The sequence below is a fragment of the Neoarius graeffei genome, chromosome 15 (genome assembly GCF_027579695.1).
Source record: "Neoarius graeffei isolate fNeoGra1 chromosome 15, fNeoGra1.pri, whole genome shotgun sequence".
In the NCBI taxonomy this organism is placed as follows: domain Eukaryota; kingdom Metazoa; phylum Chordata; class Actinopteri; order Siluriformes; family Ariidae; genus Neoarius; species Neoarius graeffei.
In genome coordinates, this window is record NC_083583.1 from 46,225,968 (window position 1) to 46,248,488 (window position 22,521).

General features: G+C 41.8%; 1 protein-coding gene across 2 annotated transcripts in view; it reads left to right on the forward strand.

The window, feature by feature from the left end:
- Window positions 1-439: 439 nt before the first annotated feature.
- The window catches only part of tle5 (TLE family member 5, transcriptional modulator), an 80,350-nt gene continuing 58,268 nt past the window's right edge, over window positions 440-22,521 (forward strand). The window contains exon 1 of one of the 2 annotated variants that reach the window (XM_060941482.1): window positions 440-863. In XM_060941482.1, coding sequence (XP_060797465.1) covers window positions 837-863 — 27 coding nt within the window. In that variant the 5' untranslated portion in view covers window positions 440-836. The remainder of the gene's footprint in view (window positions 864-22,521) is intronic. The other variant, XM_060941483.1, reaches the window with a different exon arrangement.

The window sequence follows — 22,521 nt, forward strand, 5'->3', positions numbered from 1 at the left end:
TTCACGCGTGAAGTGTGCAGCGTGCAGCGTGCAACGTGAACGCCGTTCTATGGCCCAGAGCAAGTCATGCTACGTTTGTCCACTTTTCTTTACACGCGTGTAGCGTGCAGCATGCAGCGTGCAGCGTGAACCTTCTATGGCCCAGCTGCCTTAAGCCACTACACCACCTCATGTACGACTCGATTGAGTGGAATAATTGTTTCATGGCCTGCCTTAATTGGGTTTTGTCGCCTCCTTGTGGTGAGACCTGGTAGTGGCTGACGCACTTATCTGGAAATGTGGTAAAGCAATGCTTAAAATAACTTTTAACTTTATTTTCAGTGGTCAGTAAAAAGCAGCACATTGTGTGTGGGAAGCCCGTTCTGACCGGACATCATGTCGAAGCACAGGATGGGTGTGTACAGGCATGTCGGCAAGTGTGTGTGTGTGTGTGTGCGCGCGCACATCCAGGCGCCTTCATTTCACAAACCCACCCGCGCAGGGAAGCAGCAGTGGAGCGCGTCTGAGGAGCAGCGCTGCTGGGAGTGTGCTTAAAAACCGAGCTGCCAGCCGTTCAGCAGTCAAAACAACGTTATTCAGGCGTCTTCGCCACGTTTTATTTCGTTATTTTTTCCATGTCGAATGATCCTTCAAGAGAAATCAGTTCCAGAGACGAGACTGAAGCCTCGCGATCAGAGTGAAACTGCTGCTGCGCTGTTTGGGTGCCGTGTTAGCGGGCTAGCTTAGCCTGCTCCATCCGATACACACCGCACCGACGAACAAAGAAGGAGAAAAACACATTTCACACGCTTTGCTGGGCTAAAAGGTCTGCGTCAATATTTGAACAGAAAACTGTCATGATGTTTCCACAATCCAGGCACTCGGTGAGTGTTTTCCCCCCGCACAGTTGTAGTAAATGTCATTAGCACGCGAAGCTAATCAGCTAACTAACCTGCTCTAATCCTGGTAAGCTAAACTAGTTAGCTTAGCATCAGCTTCCAGGTGAACTTACTAAATGTTAATGTGTGTGAAATTAACCAGTATAGCTGAACCCAGTTTAGCTTTTAACTGCTGCCTACGACAACTTTAAATGGAGAAAAAAAATTATAAATCCAAAAAAATAATAATTTAAAGCTGCAGAAGGTGGCAGGAAACAAAGGCATTTCTTATTAGACTTCAGAGTACAGGTGGAACTAATATAATCATGTTATTACACATTTATCATAGAAACGTTTCAGATTTTCAAATCCTTCTACACTGAAACCTGACTCCAGGTGAGAGGACGGGGCACACCTGGGCACACCTGGGCACAGAGGCAGACTCTCACACCCAGGCACAGTTTAGAGTGATCTACCGTAATTCACATGTCTTCGGGTTGTGGGAGGAAACCAGGGAACCTGGAGGAAACGCACATGCACGATGAGAACATCCAAACCCCACATAGAAAGGCCCACGGTCAGCTGGCGAGGTTTGAACCCAGAACCTCCTTTTTCTGTGTGGTGACCGGGCAAACCACTGCACCACAGTGCCACTTCAGTTTCAAATCATTAACAACTAAAAACAGTCATTATTGTTATATGCCTCACAGCAGGAAGGTCCTGGGTCTGTGTGGAGTTTGCATGTTCTCCCCGTGTCCGCGTGGGTTTCCTCCGGGTGCTCCGGTTTCCCCCACAGTCCAAAGACATGCAGGTTAGGTTAATTAGTGGTTCTGAATTGCACTGTAAAACCCGATAAGGTCACTGAGCTCAAAAATTTTATTGAAACCGATTACGTAAACATTTTTGAGGTAAGTAACTTAAATTTTTTAAGGTAAGATTTCTTAAAAATTACAATTAAGTGTAACTATAGTGTAATTTTAAGAAATCTTACCTTAAAAAATTTAAGTTACTTACCTCAAAAATTTTTATGTAATCGGTTTCAATAAAATTTTTGAGCTCAGTGACCTTATCGGGTTTTACAGTGTGACCGTAGGTGTGAATGTGAGTGTGAATGGTTGTCTGTGTCTATGTGTCAGCCCTGTGATGACCTGGCGACTTGTCCAGGGTGTACCCCGCCTTTCGCCCGTAGTCAGCTGGGATAGGCTCCAGCTTGCCTGCGACCCTGTAGAACAGGATAAAGCGGCTAGAGATAATGGATGGATATATATATATATATATATATATATATATATATATATAAGGGCTGTAACAATATGCGTATCGAAATCGCGATACGCAGAGCCACGATCCGTATCGCGATACAAGAAGGCAGAATCGCGGTACACCCTTTCAAACTTCTCCTCAGCCCAAAAACAGAGGTGCTTCCAAACTTCAATTTATGAATACTTTACTTTTTATTTAAATTACATTTTAAACTTACTTAAATTACTTTATTTTTTATATCTATTAGTAAGTCGTTTTTTCGCCGACCTGCGACAATCTTCTGCGAGTCACGCAACGTCCACACTCGCCACTGGCAGAGCATTCATTTCTTTTAAGCGGTCGCCATTCTGGTTGCGACGGGGAGCGAATCTGTAAACAAGCAGCTCATTGGCTGGCTAGGTGTGCCACAAGCCAATCACAATCACTTGACCGGAAAGGCATGCAGTGTTGCCAGATTGGGCAGGTTTAGGTGCTTTTTGGCTGGTTTTGAACATATTTTGGGGTGGAAAACGTTAGCAATATCTGGCAACACTGAAGGCATGTCTGCTTGGGCGGAAGCCTTCTGCGGCAGTTACATTTTGACACGCGAACAATGTTTCACCATAAAAATTCCGTAATTTCCATCTGTTTTCCGCGATCACAGAAAATCATTGGCCCTATGAGAGTGAGACAGTGAGAGAGCCACCCCTATACCCCCCCCCCAAAAAAAAATCTTAACGGATTTACACGGTTTGGAAAAATGACTTTTTCAGAACCGAAAAAAACAGAGCTTCCGGCTCAACAGTATTATTTTGAGAAATAAAGCAATCTTTGGATATACATTTGTTCATTTTTGCATACATATTACTCATTCTCTGCAGTGGTCTGAATTATTTGTTATTAAATAGTTAATGTAAGTAAGTAAATGTTAATAAGTCAAATTTATTACTTTAAAAAAACATTTAAAAAAAAATCATGGGCGTATCGAATCGTGGGTCAAAAATCGCGATATGAATCGAATCGTGAGTTGGGTGTATCGTTACAGCCCTAATATATATATATATATATATATATCTGGGTCTGTCTCAGAAACTGGGTAGTGTGGGGGTACCCCACTAAATATACTCACAGTCAATAAACTATACGGTTTTGAATGGTGATGTTGGTTTTAATTTGAAATAAAATGATGAAAGAAATAATACAGATAAAACTAAATCTTTGATGTGAATATTCAGAATTTGGCAAAAATTCTGCAAATTTGTGGAAAAATGGCGACTTGATCTGGGACATGATAAATGGTTGACTACATCGCATTCCCTTAAAAAGGCTGTAGTCCACTGAAAAGTCTACAGTTATCACTAATTGTATTTTAAGTTGTAACTTTATACACCTAAGGATTGGTGCGTTCACAGAATAATCATAACCGTAATAAAACATCATGCAAAATATTTGATCACCGTTGTAACTCTGTTTTCCACAGACCCAAACCCAATACGATCGTGTGTTTTGATCTAAACGGAAAGCCTCAGGGTCAAGGTCACGACCTCACCAAAAGTAGTAACTTAAAATCACTACGCCATATAAAAGTTTAGTTATAAATCTGTGATTTTGTTTTTTAAAACGAAAGCTGAAAGTTAGGTATAGAATATGTTTCTTACAGAATGTGTTACGACGGTAGCTGGTCTTGTGTGAATTTCTGAGCTATAAAATGAGTTGTGGTCTATTTTTTACCGTAGCGTGTTATTTGTGTGCGGGGAAGGACACACATTAACAATTTGCATGTGTAGAATGGAATTTTCCACTCCAACAGTTAGAAGTTGATCGTGCTTCCATTTGCGGTCTTTCTGTTACGCGAGTGATCTGTTCGGGTGTTATCACTGAAAAGGTGAGTTTTGACAGTTTTGTTTTAGTCTTGCAGTATAAGGCAATAGAATGTTTTTCATCTTACTTTCATATTTCGTAATGTTTGCGTATTTTTGGCTAATATTTTGCAACCATGGTCAATTTAGATCGACCTTTTGATAGAATCTACGGCCAGTCATTTTGCCCCGCCCCCGCCTCGCGCTCCGTCCGGTGCGGTAGTGATGTCCCGTTGCTCGTGCGCCGCAGCAGAGACCCGCGCGACCTACAGCTGGTACAGTCGCTGTTCTTTTACCACCGCCGTTATTCTCATCTTTCCAGTGTGTTCTTGATTTTTCCATTGTGTCCTATTTCGCCGTATCAAATACCCAAAATGTATCATATTATTCATATTTAAGTGAATAATCAATTCAGTCATCATAACTTGGCATTTTTAACCCAAGCAATCAAAAAGAGGAAATTTATTCAACATTTTCTTTTTTAAGATATTTTTTGGGCTTTTTTCACCTTTTTATTGGATAGGACAGTGTAGAGACAGGAGATGAGCGGGAGAGAGAGACGGGGAGGGATCAGGAAATGACCTCGGGCTGTAATCGAACCCGGGTCCCCGGATTTATGGTATGGCGCCTTAGCCACCTGAGCCACGATGCCCCCTTATTCAACGTTTTCACTCATCTGTGAAGGAGGGGCTTTAATCCTTCATGATGTAGTTATTTTATATGTAAATCAATTTTACAAAAGCATTTGAATTGTAATAAAAAAATTTCCACAGTGGAGGCCAGATAAAGCAAGATGCTATCTTTATTCTTATTAAACATGACAAAAGAAACATTGAGTGTTAGGTAAATGCTTAGGTTTTGCTTGATGTAAATATTTTGCAGATATCTAATTGGTAGTCTGATATTTTTCATACACTCATGGTCATCTCATCCTGTTTATTTGTTTATATGTGAGTGTTTATTTCACTTACATAGCTAAATATCAAATGAAAATAATATCTGTTGTAAAAAAAATTATTTAAATTGTTGACTCGTCTTCGACTCGTTCAGTATCATACTAGCTGAATGGAATATATCAGATATACCATGGAAAAAAAAGCCAGCCAATATTATTTAAATATGTCACTCAGATCCGCGATGTAGTTCATATGAAAAGTGTGAGTTTTTCAACACTTCATACCTTCAAGCCAATGTGTGATTTTCTTTTTATTATATAGACACGTTCACAAACCAAAAGTACCCAGATTTATCAAAACAATTCATCAATATCCTCACAAGCAAAGATATTGAAAAATGTCAAGGTTTTGGTTCTCTATGTCCCGGATGTAGTTCTTATGAAAAATACGAGTGGCGTATTTCCCAGTAAAACACTCGTGTCTATGTAATATAAAACAGTACAGTACTGTGATAATATTGTAAAAGATACAGCCATGTACCTTACAACTGAGCAAAATGACCATATAGTAATGATACTGTTAACAATAAGTAAATAAATGTTAAAGTACACATTTCTAACACATGGGTATCATATATTTATGGCTTTATTTTAATAAAATTGCTCACTCTGGAAGCTGATTTGATGTTAAAGATTTTTAGTTTTGAAACTTTAAAGCTGTAAAAAAAAAACCCCACCTCTTTTTAAGGGTTATTGCATTTTTGCAGACATTAAATTGCATTAGCTGTGTTTACACAGACCCTAATAATCTGTTAATGATCAGATTCAGGCTTGATCAGAATGAAAGTTCTTCATGTAAACAGCTTGATCAGAATGAAATGCCCGATTACTGGTTCATAATTTAATCAGATTGAAAGAGGTGATGCAGACTTCTGATAATGTGTTTGATAGGAAAATATTAGCCATATAAGCGTTTGATCGGATTACGTTCTGCACCTGTACCTTTCTACACACGGTCAGTACGCTTTCGCGCAGTGATGTTGTGCTGGATTATGGATATCCATCTTTATGGAGCAGAGTAAGCCAGCTATGTGGGATTGCGCACATATCCGAAATTCTATTCCAGTTATACGCTTGCGACATATAAACACGCATATCTGTCAGCTCACTTTCATGGTAACGGTACGTTCGGAATATACAGTGGGGCAAAAAAGTATTTAGTCAGCCACCAATTGTGCAAGTTCTCCCACTTAAAAAGATGAGAGAGGCCTGTAATTTTCATCATAGGTACACTTCAACTATGAGAGACAAAATGGGGGGAAAGAATCCAGGAAATCACATTGTAGGATTTTTAATGAATTAATTGGTAAATTCCTCAGTAAAATAAGTATTTGGTCACCTACAAACAAGCAAGATTTCTGGCTCTCACAGACCTGTAACTTCTTCTTTAAGAGGCTCCTCTGTCCTCCACTCGTTACCTGTATTAATGGCACCTGTTTGAACTCGTTATCAGTATAAAAGACACCTGTCCACAACCTCAAACAGTCACACTCCAAACTCCACTATGGCCAAGACCAAAGAGCTGTCAAAGGACACCAGAAACAAAATTGTAGACCTGCACCAGGCTGGGAAGACTGAATCTGCAATAGGTAAGCAGCTTGGTGTGAAGAAATCAACTGTGGGAGCAATTATTAGAAAATGGAAGACATACAAGACCACTGATAATCTCCCTCGATCTGGGGCTCCACGCAAGATCTCACCCCGTGGGGTCAAAATGATCACAAGAACGGTGAGCAGAAATCCCAGAACCACACGGGGGGACCTAGTGAATGACCTGCAGAGAGCTGGGACCAAAGTAACAAAGGCTACCATCAGTAGCACACTACGCCGCCAGGGACTCAAATCCTGCAGTGCCAGACGTGTCCCCCTGCTTAAGCCAGTACATGTCCAGGCCCGTCTGAAGTTTGCTAGAGAGCATTTGGATGATCCAGAAGAGGATTGGGAGAATGTCATATGGTCAGATGAAACCAAAATAGAACTTTTTGTTAAAAACTCAACTTGTCGTGTTTGGAGGAGAAAGAATGCTGAGTTGCATCCAAAGAACACCATACCTACTGTGAAGCATGGGGGTGGAAACATCATGCTTTGGGGCTGTTTTTCTGCAAAGGGACCAGGACGACTGATCCGTGTAAAGGAAAGAATGAATGGGGCCATGTATCGTGAGATTTTGAGTGAAAACCTCCTTCCATCAGCAAGGGCATTGAAGATGAAACGTGGCTGCGTCTTTCAGCATGACAATGATCCCAAACACACCGCCCGGGCAACGAAGGAGCGGCTTCGTAAGAAGCATTTCAAGGTCCTGGAGTGGCCTAGCCAGTCTCCAGATCTCAACCCCATAGAAAATCTTTGGAGGGAGTTGAAAGTCCGTGTTGCCCAGCGACAGCCCCAAAACATCACTGCTCTAGAGGAGATCTGCATGGAGGAATGGGCCAAAATACCAGCAACAGTGTGTGAAAACCTTGTGAAGACTTACAGAAAACGTTTGACCTCTGTCATTGCCAACAAAGGGTATATAACAAAGTATTGAGATGAACTTTTGTTATTGACCAAATACTTATTTTCCACCATAATTTGCAAATAAATTCTTTAAAAATCAGGCAATGTGATTTTCTGGATTTTTTTTTTCTCATTTTGTCTCTCATAGTTGAGGTATACCTATGATGAAAATTGCAGGCCTCTCTCATCTTTTTAAGTGGGAGAACTTGCACAATTGGTGACTGACTAAATACTTTTTTTGCCCCACTGTATCGTAATGATTATAAGCTTTTTGTAGATGCAGATTGTGAACGATGAGTCTGGTCATTACGAATGGGGTAAATCCAGTCCCCAAAATATGTGATTTCTAACCTACTTCTTTTTTTCTCCAAACATACAGTTGTTTCCAAAATGCCTCTGGCTTACCTGTATGTTGTTTTGCATAATTCAGACGTTGCCATTTGTGATGAGGTCATGGGTCAGTTTTTCTTCTGATGACTCTTCCATGCAGCTCACGCATGTGTAAGCAACACTGCGGAGTGGAACAGTGCACCACCTCTCCTGTGTCAGCAAAACCTTCCTGCATGTCCTTAGTGTTGTATGGCCAGCATACAGGCAGTTCTAACTTATCTTTGCCTTTCCGAGAGATTTCTTGGTGTTCCAAATCTTGCCTTTACTTCTGCAGTTCCTCTTAATTGCCTTTTCTTAATGGCATTTTGATATCTTTTCATAGCCATAGCTTTTCAGATCAGCTTCAATTCGCTTCATTTCCTCAGTCAGCTGCTTAGAGGTGCTCATGGTTGTTGAATATTAGTACAAGGTTTGAAGAGTCAGAGAATTTTATTACACTCGGGAATTGTCATCAGCTGATAAATCCTAATGACTTTCTGGCCCTGAGTCACGAGTAATGAGTCAGATAAAGCCAAACAAGTTAATTACGTTCTCTGCTGGAAGGGTGTCCAGATTTTTGCACATGCAATCATTACTATATTTTTCTGCTTTTAAGTCAGTCAAATATAAAGTGCATTACTATTTGCAGAAAATTTTATTTTTAAAAAATATTTTGCTGCAGAGGTAGTTTTTACTTCTTTTAACATGAACAAAAAATTTGATTTGCCCAGAGGAGCCCAAACTATAGAGAGGCATACAACTGTAACAACAGCTGAAATTTCATGATCTAAAACTGGCTTTAATCATATAGTGTACATACTACGAGATTCATAACTCATAGTACTGTATGTACACTATATGATTAAAGCCAGTAATAATTCATAACTAAAAGGAGGTTGAGCTGGGTTTGGCGAGATGGAGGTATGCATTGGAACGAAGAGGAATGAAGGTGAGCAGTAGCAAAACAGATGAGAATGGGGATGAGAGTGTAGTGAAGATGCAAGGAGTAGACGTAAAGAAAGTTGGTGAATTCAAGTACCGGGGGTCAACTGTGCAGGAAAATGGGGGCTGCGATAGTGAGGTGAGAAAGAGAGTGCAGGCAGGGTGGAGCAGTTGGAGAAGGATTTCGGGAGTCATTTGTGATAGGAAAGTCCCAGCAAAAGTGAAAGGTAAGATGTATAAGAGAGTAGTGAGACCGACCAGCTGTGATGTCTGGATTGGAGACCGTACCCTTAACGAAGAGACAGGACGCAAAGTTGGAGGTGGCGGAATCGAGGATGTTAAAGTTTACGATGGGAGTGACAAGGTTGGACAGGATAAGGAACGAGCACATCAGAAGGACAGCATGTGTGGAGAGCTTGGGAATTAAGCTAAGAGAGATGAGACTGAGATGGTATGGACACATCCTGAGAAGAGGTGCAGAGCATGTTGGAAAACGAGGAAGGCCGAAGAGGAGATACACGGATGTGGTGAGAGAGGACATGAAAGTGGCAGTTGTGGTAGAGAAGGATGTAGAAGACAGGGAGCAATGGAGACGAAAGATCCGCTGTGGCGACCCCTAACCGGGAGCAGCCAATAGAAGAAGACGACTACGAGGTTCATAACTCTAGATCCTGGCATTTTTAAAGAGAATAGAGGTGTAGAGATGGTCCTAAGCCATTTGAAACATTTCTTTGGTTTTAACATAGATAAACCCCATGTAGAATATTGCTCATGATTTAAAGTTACATGTTCAGGGACTATTTAAATTAAAAGTTTAATTAAAAGCCTTCTTCAGCATGCCAGCAACAGTAAGATGTTATATGCTTTCAAAGCATTCCCAACGAACTCTCTTGTGTCCTGTTGCTGCATTAATTTGTCGCCTAGTGCCGTTTGGTAACAAGAAATGTTCGGTTCCTGTGCAGCAGGTATTCAGCTATAAATTAATTGGACACTTCCACAATCGACTAATTGCACAGGGCAGAATCATACTTTTGATTAATGCACATTGAATCATGCAGCTATGCTTATGAATCGTGGTTAAGAAAGAGTTTTGCATTTCAATACGTGGTCGAATGTTGAAAATGCCTCCGGTTTGCCAGGCCGCGTGAACACAGCTGATTTTTCATAATGATCACAGGACATAGAGCTATAATGTCTGCTCTTATCACTTCAGTAGATCTGTAGTAGTAATTTGATGACTTATTGATAAACGGAAATGTTTGCTTGCAGCCCAGACATACTATGATTTCTGTATTTGTGAAAAATGCTGAGAGTAATAAATGGCTCAGGCACCTTAGTTGCGGCTCTAAGGGCAGAAGAGGATCTCATAAATCAAAATATCGAGTCTGGCCTGCCTGAACCCTGGCCAGAGGAGATGATGAAGAAGAGAAGGGTGTTATTGTGCAGCAGTGCGGCTCCATAGCAACGACTTTTTACCGTTCTTGACAAAAATGATGTTTAGTTAGACTGCCCTGAATGGCTCTTAGCTGTAACTGTGTGCAGAGATGTGCTGTATGTGAGACCTTCAGCTAAAAAGGCAGTGACTTTACACTAAGCCTCTGTAGGTCCTATTTGATTTTTCCCCACAGGCTAGCAATGATGCTGAAACCTCACATCTCTGCCTCTTACAGATCTTTTTGGTAAAGTAACCATGAGTGGTCTCATATTTGGTCCATCACGTTGAGCTAATAAGTACGGAAGCCGAGAGAGGCCCTTCATATAATCTTTTTTTATTCACCTTGTTATCCCGAGATAACGACATAATTAATTCAGGATCTTGAGAAAACAACACAACTAATTCGAGATCTCGAGAAAACAAAACCGTTATTCCGAGATAACGACATAATTAATTCAGGATGTCGAGAAAACAACACAACTAATTTGAGATCTCGAGAAAACAAAACAATTATTCCGTGATCTCGAAAAAACAAAACAATTATTTCATGATCTCGAGAAAACAGCTGAGATATTCTCTCCCTGGGCCAGTCTTCTGCGGAGGTGCCGCGGACTAATTTTGAAATTATCCCTTATTAAAAGACTTAATGCAATCTCTCCCTGTGTCAACCCCTGATCAAAATATTGCCTTATTAGGTGATCCATTATTCCAGACATTCTAATGACCAAAGTTGCGTCTATAGAGAATGAGAAATAGCCCCAAAGTCAGCATATCACAAGTCTCTAGGCGCACCTGAATGAACCATTTCTCAGCTGTTTACTCGAGATCATGAAATAATTGTTTTGTTTTCTCGAGATCACGGAATAATTGTTTTGTTTTCTCGAGATCTCGAAATAACGGTTTTGTTTTCTCGAGATCTCGAATTAGTTGTGTTGTTTTCTCGAGATCCTGAATTAATTATGTCGTTATCTCAGAATAACGGTTTTGTTTTCTCGAGATCTCGAATTAGTTGTGTTGTTTTCTCGAGATCCTGAATTAATTATGTCGTTATCTCGGAATAACGGTTTTGTTTTCTCGAAATCTCAAATTAGTTGTGGTGTTTTCTCGAGATCCTGAATTAATTATGTCGTTATCTCGGGATAACAAGGTGAATAAAAAAAAAGGATTATATGAAGGGCCTCTCTCAGCTTCCGTAAATAAGTTAGTTTCTAAGATGACCTTTTCACGAGTAACAACACCTACAATATGGACAAAAATAGCATATCATGATCGCAAACCCACAATTTGTTCCCATTTTTAAAAACTTATTCTGGTGCAATAATTTCAATAATAATTTCAAACCACCCACAATCTTACCATTTGATTTTACAATTGCAAATCAGAAAAAGTTGTGATGGTATGGAAAATGCAAATAAAAAAAGAAAGCAGTGATTTTCTAAGTTTATTTTTAGTAAATTTACACTGCAGACAGTATGAACCCGAAATATTTCATGTTTTGTCTGGTCAGCATCATTTCATTTGTTAATATTCATCCATTCCTGAGTTTCAGGCCTTCAATACATTTCAAAAAATTTGGGACGGGGCAATTTAGGGCTAGTGATAAGGTAAACAATTAAAAAAATTATGTGATTTGAAACAGGTGACGTCAACAAGTGATTGTAATCATGATTTGGTATAAAAACAGTATCCAGGAAAGGCCTAGTTTTTAAGGAGCAAAGATGGGCCAAGGATCTCCAGTTTGTTACTAAATGCATGAAAAAAATTATTGAAATGTTTAAGTACAATGTTCCTCACAGAAAGACATGAAGGGATTTGGATATTTCACTCTCTACGGTGCATAATATCGTTAAATGATTCAAGGAATCTGGAGGAATTTTGGTGTTTAAAGGGAAAGGGCACAAGTCCAAGCTGAACACCCGTCCGTGATCTCTGATCCCTCAGACGGCACTGCATCAAGAACTGTCATTAATCTATCACTTATATAACTACATGGGCTTGGCATTACATTGGCAAATCTTTGTCAAGCACTACAATATGGAGTTACATCCACAAATACCAGTTAAAACTTTACTGTGAAAAAAGGAAGCCTTAAGTTAACTGTGTCCAAAAGCATCGTCAACTTCTCTGGGCTTGGAGGCATCTGGGATGAACGATCACCATTGGAAATGTGTTTTGTGGTCAGACAAATCAGTATTCTAGTTTTTTTTTTGGAAGAAATGGACACCTTGTGTTCCGGGCCAAAGACGAAAGGACCATCCAGACTGTTACCAGCAACAAGTCCAAAAGCCAGGGTCTGTCATGGTATGGGGTTGTGTCAGTGTCCTTGGCAAAGGTAACTTACACTTCTGTGATGGCAGCATTAATGCAGAATAGTACATTGAGATTTTGGAGCAACATATTCTGCCTTTAAGACGACATCTTTTCTAGGGATATTTCAACAAGACGGTGCAAATCCACATTCTGCACACATTACAAAGGCATGGCTGCAGAAGAGGGTGTCGGTCCCATCTGACCCCAATTGAGGTTTTTCACCCACGTGACCAAGTCATGTGATGCATCATTAGGCTGCCATTTTGGACGGCACGGCTCGAATCAGTTTGAATGCGAGGAAGGCGACAAACGAAAAACATAAAAGAAAAAGGAGCGAGATGCAGAAAACACCTTCACTATCCAGCGACGTAGGGCATTTACAGGGCGAGCAGAGGGAGAGGGATTTGCAAAAATTGAGGTTAGCAGGCTTAGAGAATGACGTTTACCTGCTTCCACCAGGATTGTTCACCGACGTACGGAAGTACACGAAGCCCTCGTCTTTACCTGACTTCGGCCCACATGATCTGTATACCTATGTCGTTAAAAACCCATCGCCATACACAGGTATTGATCTGAAAGCGTATAAGAGTTTGGATGCCTACAAATATTTTGTGTCAGGCTGGGTAACATGCCTACATCAGCGGGTCGTCCCTGGAGCCGGTGGTCGCCATCTTATTACAGCTAAGGTTTGTTCACATTTTCATTTACTTTCGGTCCTCAGGATAAACAAAATGTTATTAAATGTCATTGAAATAACTTCTTAGTCTGTTGAGACATGGCCCGTTATAAATTTGCTGTTACCAGGCAATGACCAAGAACTGTATTATTAGGGTCGGTGTCTGTGTTATAGCAGTGTACTAGCAGCTAGCTGTTAGCACTAGCTAATGTCAACAACATAGTAGCTAGTATTTACGTTCAGTCATTTGGATGACTGTTAAAACCTTTCAGTCTCAAGTTTTTCCTTTACTGTATTTACTAGTTTACTGTAATTATGATCCGGCAGCTATTTACACCGGATCCAGTGTAAATAGCTGCCGGAGCGCGCTCCGGAACCTCGGCCGGAGCACTCTGGGAGCAAGCCGGAGCGTGCTGCTTAATTTGAGGGGGAGCAAGCCGGAGCGCGCTCCGGAACCTTGGCCGGAGCACTCCGGGAGCAAGCCGGAGCGCGCTGCTTAATTTGAGGGGGAGCAAGCTGGAGCGCGCTCCGGCAGCTATTTACACTGGATCCGGTGTCTGGAACACGTTTTTTTTTTCAAGCTGGTTCTCCCTCTCTGTCTGCAGCGTTAGTATGTACTGTAGCTTGACCTTCAAAATGGCGGACACCGGGGCGTCACGTGACCCTGTGACATCAGGTGAAAAACCTCAATAGAGAATGTGTGGTGAATTTTGAAATGAAAAATCATTGACCCCGTACTGTTGTACAACGTAAGACCTGTTTGCAGGAAGAATGGGACAAAATAACACCTGAAATGTTTCATCACTTGGTGTCTTCAGTCCCTAAACATCTTTAAGTGTTGTGAGAAGGAATGGCAATATTACAAACTGGTAAATGCTTTACCCTCCCACCTTTTTTTGAAACGTGTTGTAAGAATCAAAATTGTAATAAGTGTTTATTAAAAAAAAAAAGTAAAATTCATGAGGTAGAACATCAAATAATGTGCTGTTGTATTGTTTTGAGTACAGTGCAGGTCAAAGATTATTTACAAATCATTGTTTTCAGCTTTAATTTCATTTTCAGCATACCGTACTAACTTTTTCTGATTTGAGGTTATAATAGTGGGCAATTCGTTGTTCAAGAAGTTCCTATTCTCTAGCATGACTAGTTTTTGTTCCTGACTTGCTGAATTTTTGGGATTCATCATTATCCTTCTCTAAGAATGTATCTGAGGTAGCACATCATGTTTATGCCCTTGACCAAAAGTCAGCAAGTTGCTGTGTAGTGTTTTAGCTGTGAGGTGACTGCATGTTGTGCTAGCAGGACAGTAATATGGCAACTTTTGCATTATGTTTTATTTTCCTCTTTTTCATCAGTTTCTATGAACCTGTATTTTCCTGATTCTCAAAAGACTCATTCATTTCAGCATGGTAATGAATCAGTCAAAGGGGAACTGAAGTCATTTCTAAACTTGCTTTATTTCTTAATTAACGTGTTATTCAATTACGTTTTCGGTTTTATTAACCTTATATCGTGACTCATATTGGCATATTATATTACACTTATCAGCTTTTTCGGTTTTTAGCCATGTTGAATGTAGTTCATATGGTGCACGGCAGGCGTCGGTTATCTGCGTGATCTTCACGAGACTTGTGCGAGACTTCAAACGTGAAGTGTCAGCGCCGCCATTTTGAAAACTGTTTACACAGCGGCCAGATCACCATATCATTCTAATTTAGATTAATTTTGAGATTTGCCAGCTTCATCAGTGATGGATTATCAGTCCTGCGCGCTGTGGCGTGGGCACCTGAAGGTGCGCCTCAGGCTGCACGTGCCATGACCAAGACGCACCTGAGCTCAATTAAGGAACGATGTGTTTGCCTATTTAAGGACTGTGCTGATGCATTTGCATCACGAAGTATTACGATACGCATGTATGCATTACTGAGCCTTTCTACCTGCTGTCTTGATTTCCTGTTTCACGATCCTTGTGCCTGTTTCTCGTTCTTGTCCTCGCTTAGCCTTTGATGTACTGTTTGCGCCTCGACCGACCCTTTTGCTTGTATTCTCGTTTTTGATCTAGCCTGCCATTTTGGATTGTTTGCCTGTGTGTGTGTGTGTATATATATATATATATATATATATATATATATATAGTCTCGCTGTATGTATATTCTGCACTTTATTAAACTGTATACTTCTGCACATACATCCGCCTCCCTCGCATACATGACATGGAGATTATTCCATACGACTTCGAACCAACGTGGAGTAGAGAAGAGTTGGAAAGACAACAGGATAAGGACGAGTCCGTCGCGCTGGTATTTACATCATTACTGTCACACAATTAAAAGGTGCCAGATCAGGCGGCTGGTGGATTTTCAAAATAATAAATACATGCTTGTATTTTTGTGATAAATCCGTATTATACTGAGCGTATTTCCCACATAATCCTCACTAAGGTTTCGGACAGCACCACAAAATGGCGTCCACACTATATAGTGCCCTATATAGTGAGTAGGGAGCGATTTTGGACACAGGGAAAACTTCCGGCTTGATTATGTTAGCATTCGAAGGAGGGTGCGTGCGTCTTTTGACGACGTTGGCAGATGTTGGTCACTTTGATTTCCACTGTACGTTTTACTTTCGTCCTACGATGTCTCACACAGGTCTCAGCAAATCTCGTTTACGGCCATCGCTTTGACATATAGACTGATATATTACAGAGCATATTTCAAACACTCATAACTTGCTATAGCAATGACAAAATAGCTGTCAGAAATGCGTTCCTACATTTTATAAAATGAGATAAATAGAATTTTGATGATAAAAAATTTGCCTTCAGTTCCCCTTTAAAGCCGATGTGTGTCGTGCACAGTGTGTAGTGGTATTCAGAATGTGAAACGTGATATTATTACAGCATCAAGGAGCATGATGCACATTTTGTTTAATATACTGTAACAATTTTGTAGTTCAGGAAAATGAGAAAATGGGAGACAGGCTTATGACAACTCAAGGTGCATTTTATTTCGCTTAGGTTTGCTGTTTAGTGACTTTATTCCACTCTCTGCACTCTTAAGCACACACACGTGGGCAAACACACACAGGACTGGGCTGTTCAGCTCTCTCTCTGGTTGCCAGGTTATCTCTGCCAACACACACAAAAGGATACGTAAATAAACTGTTGGCAATCTGATAGATGAGGCTCATATTACTGGCTGGTTCTACCTGGCTCCTCCATCCACAGCTGTTGCTTGACCACGTCCCCGGTGCCACATACCCCCACCACCTGACTCAGGCCAGGGAGCCATCCAGTTTGCAGTCGACACTCCCCCCTGTGGAAGAGGTAATCCGCCACCACCATCTGTGCCCCCGGTCTGTGGACCACCTCAAACTTAAATGGCTGAAGCACCAGATACCAACAAGTGATCCGTATTTTAGCATCCTTCATACGATGGTGCCATTGGAGCGGGGCATGATCAGAACACAGAGTGAAAGGGCATCCCAGCAGGTAGTATCAGAGAGTGAGGACTGCCCACTTGATGGCCAGCTACTCCTCCATCATACTGTATTTAATCTCTCATACCGAGACCTTGTGGCTGATGTACAGTACAGGGCGTTCCCCCTTCCACCACCTGGGACAAAACAGTCCCCAACCCTCTGATGTATCAGTCTGCAGAACAAAAGGGAGAGAAAAGTCAGGTGAGTGCAACAGAAGGCCCCCCACACAAAACCGGTTTTACATGGGCAAAAGCCCGTTCACATGGTTCTGTCCACTGGACCAGATCTGGTGCCCGCTTTTTCAGGGGTCAGTGGGCTTGTGACATCTGAAAAATTAGGTACAAACCTTCTGTAATAGCTAGTCAGCCCCAGGAACTGTCTTGCCCCCTTTATGGTCTTGGGTTTCGAGCAGGTCACAGTTGCTGAGGTCTTATTAATTTGGGGACACAGCTGGCTCCAGTTGAAGGTTGGAGGTTTACGCTGGAGGTTTTGACCATCAGTTACTCTTACTTGATCAAAAACGTGTCTCAGGGTCGCGCAGTTGCTCCAGTGGCAAATCCCAAGGGAAATCCTGGTGGAGGAGCCCTCCCTACATTCCGTGTCCCTTTGATGCAGAGCTGACGCAGATGGCCCTGGGGCTGCCTTGCCAGCTAATGCAGCACTGGAATCACCCCAAGTCTCACTACGGTGGGACCCATCCACAAATAGGTGCTTTACCAATGCCTGAAACCTTGGCCAATTTGTTCCAAAAATTAGTTGATGGGTGAAACAAGGACGAACCACTGTACTATCACTCATGAACATCCCTGTGTACACACCTCACCTTCACTGATTGTGCATTTCCCAATACCCCACATTGAATCAGGCTTTGATTAACTGTGGTCTGATTACACCTTGAGTTCACCAAGGCCTAATATGTTCTTCCTTGAATACTCACTGCTACTTGGTACGTTCTTGCTCAATTGGGGGAGGCCTGAGATGCATCAGGAGCACAGATCAGAATCCCCGCTTCCTTAAGAGGATGCTGATTCTGGAAATGCTTGGTTGGCCTTCCCACCATGCTTGCAGACTCCTGGTAGGCACAGACTGTCCCATCTGTGGACAGAGAAAGAGATGGAGTTAGTTGCAGCCTTGGCATTGGAGGCACAAGAGGGTGTGGGGAAGTAGGGATAAGGGGAGGGCGGGAATACATAGGGAGGGAGGGAGGGAGGGAGGGGGAGAAGGGATGGTTGTGCCTGCTCCTGGAAATGCCGCCAGATGATCTTCTGCCAGCCGGACCAGCTCTTCCAGCGATGCCGGATGGTGGCACTGGACCCACGCCACCACTCCTTCTGGCAGCCGAATGACAAACTTCTCCAGTACCACTCAGTCGATGATGTCATTGGTGTCACACTCTTCTGCTAGCAGCCATGGTTGACAGGTGATTCAGAGCTGCCAAACGAGCAGCCAAGCGTGTACATGCTGGCAATGCTGTTCCGGGGTGCAGCCGATCCTTTGCATAATAGCCCGCTTCAGGTCCGGATATTCTAGCAGGCTGGTGGCTGTGAGCTGGGCTTCCCCTGGCAGGAGCAGCAATAAGCAAACTGCTCCTGCTGGTTGGCCAAGAGTGATGTGGGGTAGGGCCGTTCAGCTCTCTCTCTCTTTCTTACTGGTTGCCGGCTTCTCTCTGCCAATACACACAAAGGGACACACATAAATAAACTGTGGGAAATCTGACACAGGTGAAAGTCCTCATGTGTTACCTGCTGGTTCTACCTGCCTCCTCTCTGCACACAGGTGGTGCTTGACCACGCCCCCACTGCCACATATGCATACCGAATAAAACTTTGGTTTTGTGAATGCGAAGAGCGAATAAGGCTTTTCCTTTCTCCGGTTGTTGAAGACTGGTGACTGCTAGCCTACTGAGCCTGCTTGTCCTGCTGTGGACAACTATGAACAATTAATTTCCCTGACTTGTATTCCTTTTGTCCCGAGCAGTCAGGCTACGGATTTATCCACCCTAGTCTCTGTACTACTCTTTCATTGACAACGTATATAAAACATGAGTGTCCTCCTTTGGCTCATTAGATGAAGGTGAACATTCTTATATAATGTGTTTTAAGGACATGGACAGTTGATTTTCTCTTCAGTTTGAAGGACACACTGAGTTTTTTAGGTCACGTCCATAATTGGGAATGCTATTCAGCAGTTTTAGTGTGCTTAATAGAGATGATAAGATTTACCGATTTGCATCGGTGCATGGAGTTAAAAGTTAACGATGTGATTACCAAGATTAAAAAAAGTGTGCACTAGATACATTTTGGGATGAAATTAGGATGCATCATTTCTAACATCTTTGCATTGGTAAAATACGATTTATGAATATCTAATCCACTGTTTTCCCCAGAAAAAAAATTAAAGCCCTAAATTCTGGCATGATAATACACAGACGATTGAGTGCCAATGGCGCGAAAGCAAGTGCTGAAGGAGCGAAGCGAAACTAGGGGGGTCCAGGGGCATGCCCCTTGGAAAATTTTTTGAAAATAGATGCTCTCAGGTGCATTTTCAGGGTCTCTGAGAGGTTTTAGATACATGATTATAGGATAGATTTTACCAGTGTTTCAATGATTTCTGACCTAAATAGTATTAATATACAGTATACACGTTTGAAATTTCACCTTAAAGTTCAACATGCAAGTTAAACTGTTTTGTTATAGGTTACTGAGGTATACGATCGATTGAAAATCTACGAGGATTCCTTAATTATCTATGATCAAGTAGTGTTGTAACAAAAATGTGCATGAAACTACGAACAGCGGTTTGCTCCGTCTTATGCAATCCAATGAAGAGAATCAATCATCATGACCTCCTGTTGATCACAAAGGGATCTGAACCTAAGACCTGCCACCTTAAAATAAGTTGCTGTATTACTATAACTGTAATGATTTAGAATGTTTCTGATGCAATTACTATAATATATGTATAACTAAGATACACTGAAAAGAAAAGTAAGGCAACTGCATATTATATAAAGTTTAAATTTTGGCTCTTTATTAAATGGACTAGATTAAGATTAAAACATATTTAAAGGAAAAGAAAACTTAATTCATACATTTAAGTTTGCAGAAAGATTATGTACTTATAAACACATTCATGAAGAGAATTTGTTAATAAGTGTCAAATGTAGCATAATTTCAAATAATAATGATAAGCATGGGCGGCACGGTGGTGTAGTGGTTAGCGCTGTCGCCTCACAGCAAGAAGGTCCTGGGTTCGAGCCCCGTGGCCGGCGAGGGCCTTTCTGTGCGGAGTTTGCATGTTCTCCCCGTGTCCGCGTGGGTTTCCTCCGGGTGCTCCGGTTTCCCCCACAGTCCAAAGACATGCAGGTTAGGTTAACTGGTGACTCTAAATTGACCGTAGGTGTGAATGTGAGTGTGAATGGTTGTCTGTGTCTATGTGTCAGCCCTGTGATGACCTGGCGACTTGTCCAGGGTGTACCCCGCCTTTCGCCCGTAGTCAGCTGGGATAGGCTCCAGCTTGCCTGCGACCCTGTAGAACAGGATAAAGCGGCTAGAGATAATGAGATGAGATGATAAGCATATTTGGCAGTGTGATATCACTGTGACCAGGCCTGGAATTTCATCATTTTAGGGGCAAGGCCACTTGGCCTTTTGTGCTGTCAATTTTTTTGAGGGCACCAAGGCCATAAAATAAAACAATGATTTTAGGTTCACGTCTATAATGAATTTAATTTAAGGACTAATGACTCTTCTGAGGAAGATTGGAGTCTCAGTCGAAACTATCAAGCAGGTAAAGAAACATCTCCTACACTATTATGTCTGAAGATAAGAAAATATTGAACACATCTAAACTTATCAATCCATCACTCACTTCAAAAATTGTAAAATTTATTAAACCTATATCCTCCCATAATTTTTGTTCAATTGACACCGAATGTGCAAGAGCATCTTCAGACTACTACGCAGATTTTTGATTATTCAAAATTTATCCTGGAGTACATCAAAATGTTTGACTGTAAATGGAACATATACTAGCATGCAGGCTACTGATTAACCCATAAGAGCCCAGACCGATTTCTCAATCAAGGAAAATTATTGAGGAAATAAAATGAACTAAATAGACGACAAAGAAAACATTTCTGACCTTTTATTTTTTTAAAATAGCACTTTCATGTCTCAAGATCTGAAATATTAAATTGCAAATTTGCAGAACACTGCAACACTATTACACTGTAAACCCGAAAGTTCAAAAGAAACATACAATACTAGTAACAAAACTAGGGATGTTAACCGATGACCGTTTGACCGATGGTTGACCGAATCAACGTCAACCGGTTAATTTTTTTTTGGTTGTCGGTTAAAAAAACATCAATCGTTTTGAAGCTGCCGATTTTGAAGCGGAGAACCTGGAATTCTGTGTTGTAAACGCTTGGGGCATGCCATGCGGTGTAAGGATGACAGCTGACAAATCAGAAACACCCATTCAGTCATGTCCCACCCTCCCGCCCCAGTTGAAGACAGCTGCCACTCGGCGAAAGAAAAGTGTAGACACAGGCTTTTTAGCTTACAAATTACTATTTCAGGGATGCAAACGGCGCGCCTTTTGGCGGATGCCGCCTTTTTCACGGCTGAATCGCGCAGATCCGATTTTTTTTTAGGGGGGGCGTTGGAGTGTCTGATTATAATTTCAAAGTAAATTCTGTATTAAAATTACTAAATTAGCAAATGCCGTTACAGTCCATGAAACATAGGAAGTATAAGTATGAGAAGAAAACAGTAAATCAGAAAGCTGTGCATGTTTGCGCGAAAGCTGCACAAACGTGCGCAGCTTTCTGATTTACTGTTTTCTTCTCATACTTATACTTCCTATGTTTCATGGACTGTAACGGCATTTGCTTATATACAGAATTTACTTTGATGAAATTATAATCAGACACTCCAACGTCCCCCCTAAAAAAAAAATCGGATCTGCGCGATTCAGCCGTGAAAAAGGCAGCATCCTCCAAAAGGCGCGCCGTTCTGTTTTTTTTTAAATTATTATTAGAAGGCACCTCGAGTTTAGTCCTGCCTTGGCCAGTGCATTCTGAAAGTATGTTTCGGTCTGTAGCCAACAATGCATGTTGCAGATCATCTCTCTCCACACAAACTAAAGGCACAGATGCCGACTTTTGGAGGGAAGGGGAGAGAATGAAGTGACAGCGGTGTCTGGAGGGGGAGTGACAAACGCAGCTTTTATGTCTGTGAGCCAAGTCGGTGACGGCTTCAGAGCAACTTCAATACCATGCAGTAATGGCGTGTTGATATTGGTTACGGCGTTATAACGATTGTAGCTAATTAATTAGATTACCCGGCATTATAACAGCCTTTATTTTAACGCCGTTATTCCCATCACTGAATGTTATGTACTTCTTCTAGCACTTGACTTTATTTTCATGGCCAACTGAAACTGTCTCTAATGGCCCTTTTCCACTACCCTTTTTCAGCTCACTTCAGCCCGACACGGCTCGCGTTTCGACTACCAAAAAACAGCACGACTCGGCTCGCTTCAGCCCTGCTTAGCCCCTAAAACTCGCACCGTTTTGGAGTGGGGCTGAAGCGAGCCAAAGCGAGCCGAGTGAGGCTGGGGGCGTGAGCAGACACTCCCCTGTGCACTGATTGGTGAGGAGGAGTGTCCTCACATGCCCACACACGCCCCGCGAGCACGCTGGGATCTGTAAACACCGTAAACCCGGAAGAAGAATAATTACGAATTACGAGAATTTCTGAAGCCTTATGCGCCTCGCCTCATCTATACGCTCTTGCCAGTATCTGTTCGCGTTGTCGGTGACAACAAGCCACAGCACCAAGACCAGCAACACTAACGACTCCATCTCCTCCATGTTTATTGTTTACTATTTGGGT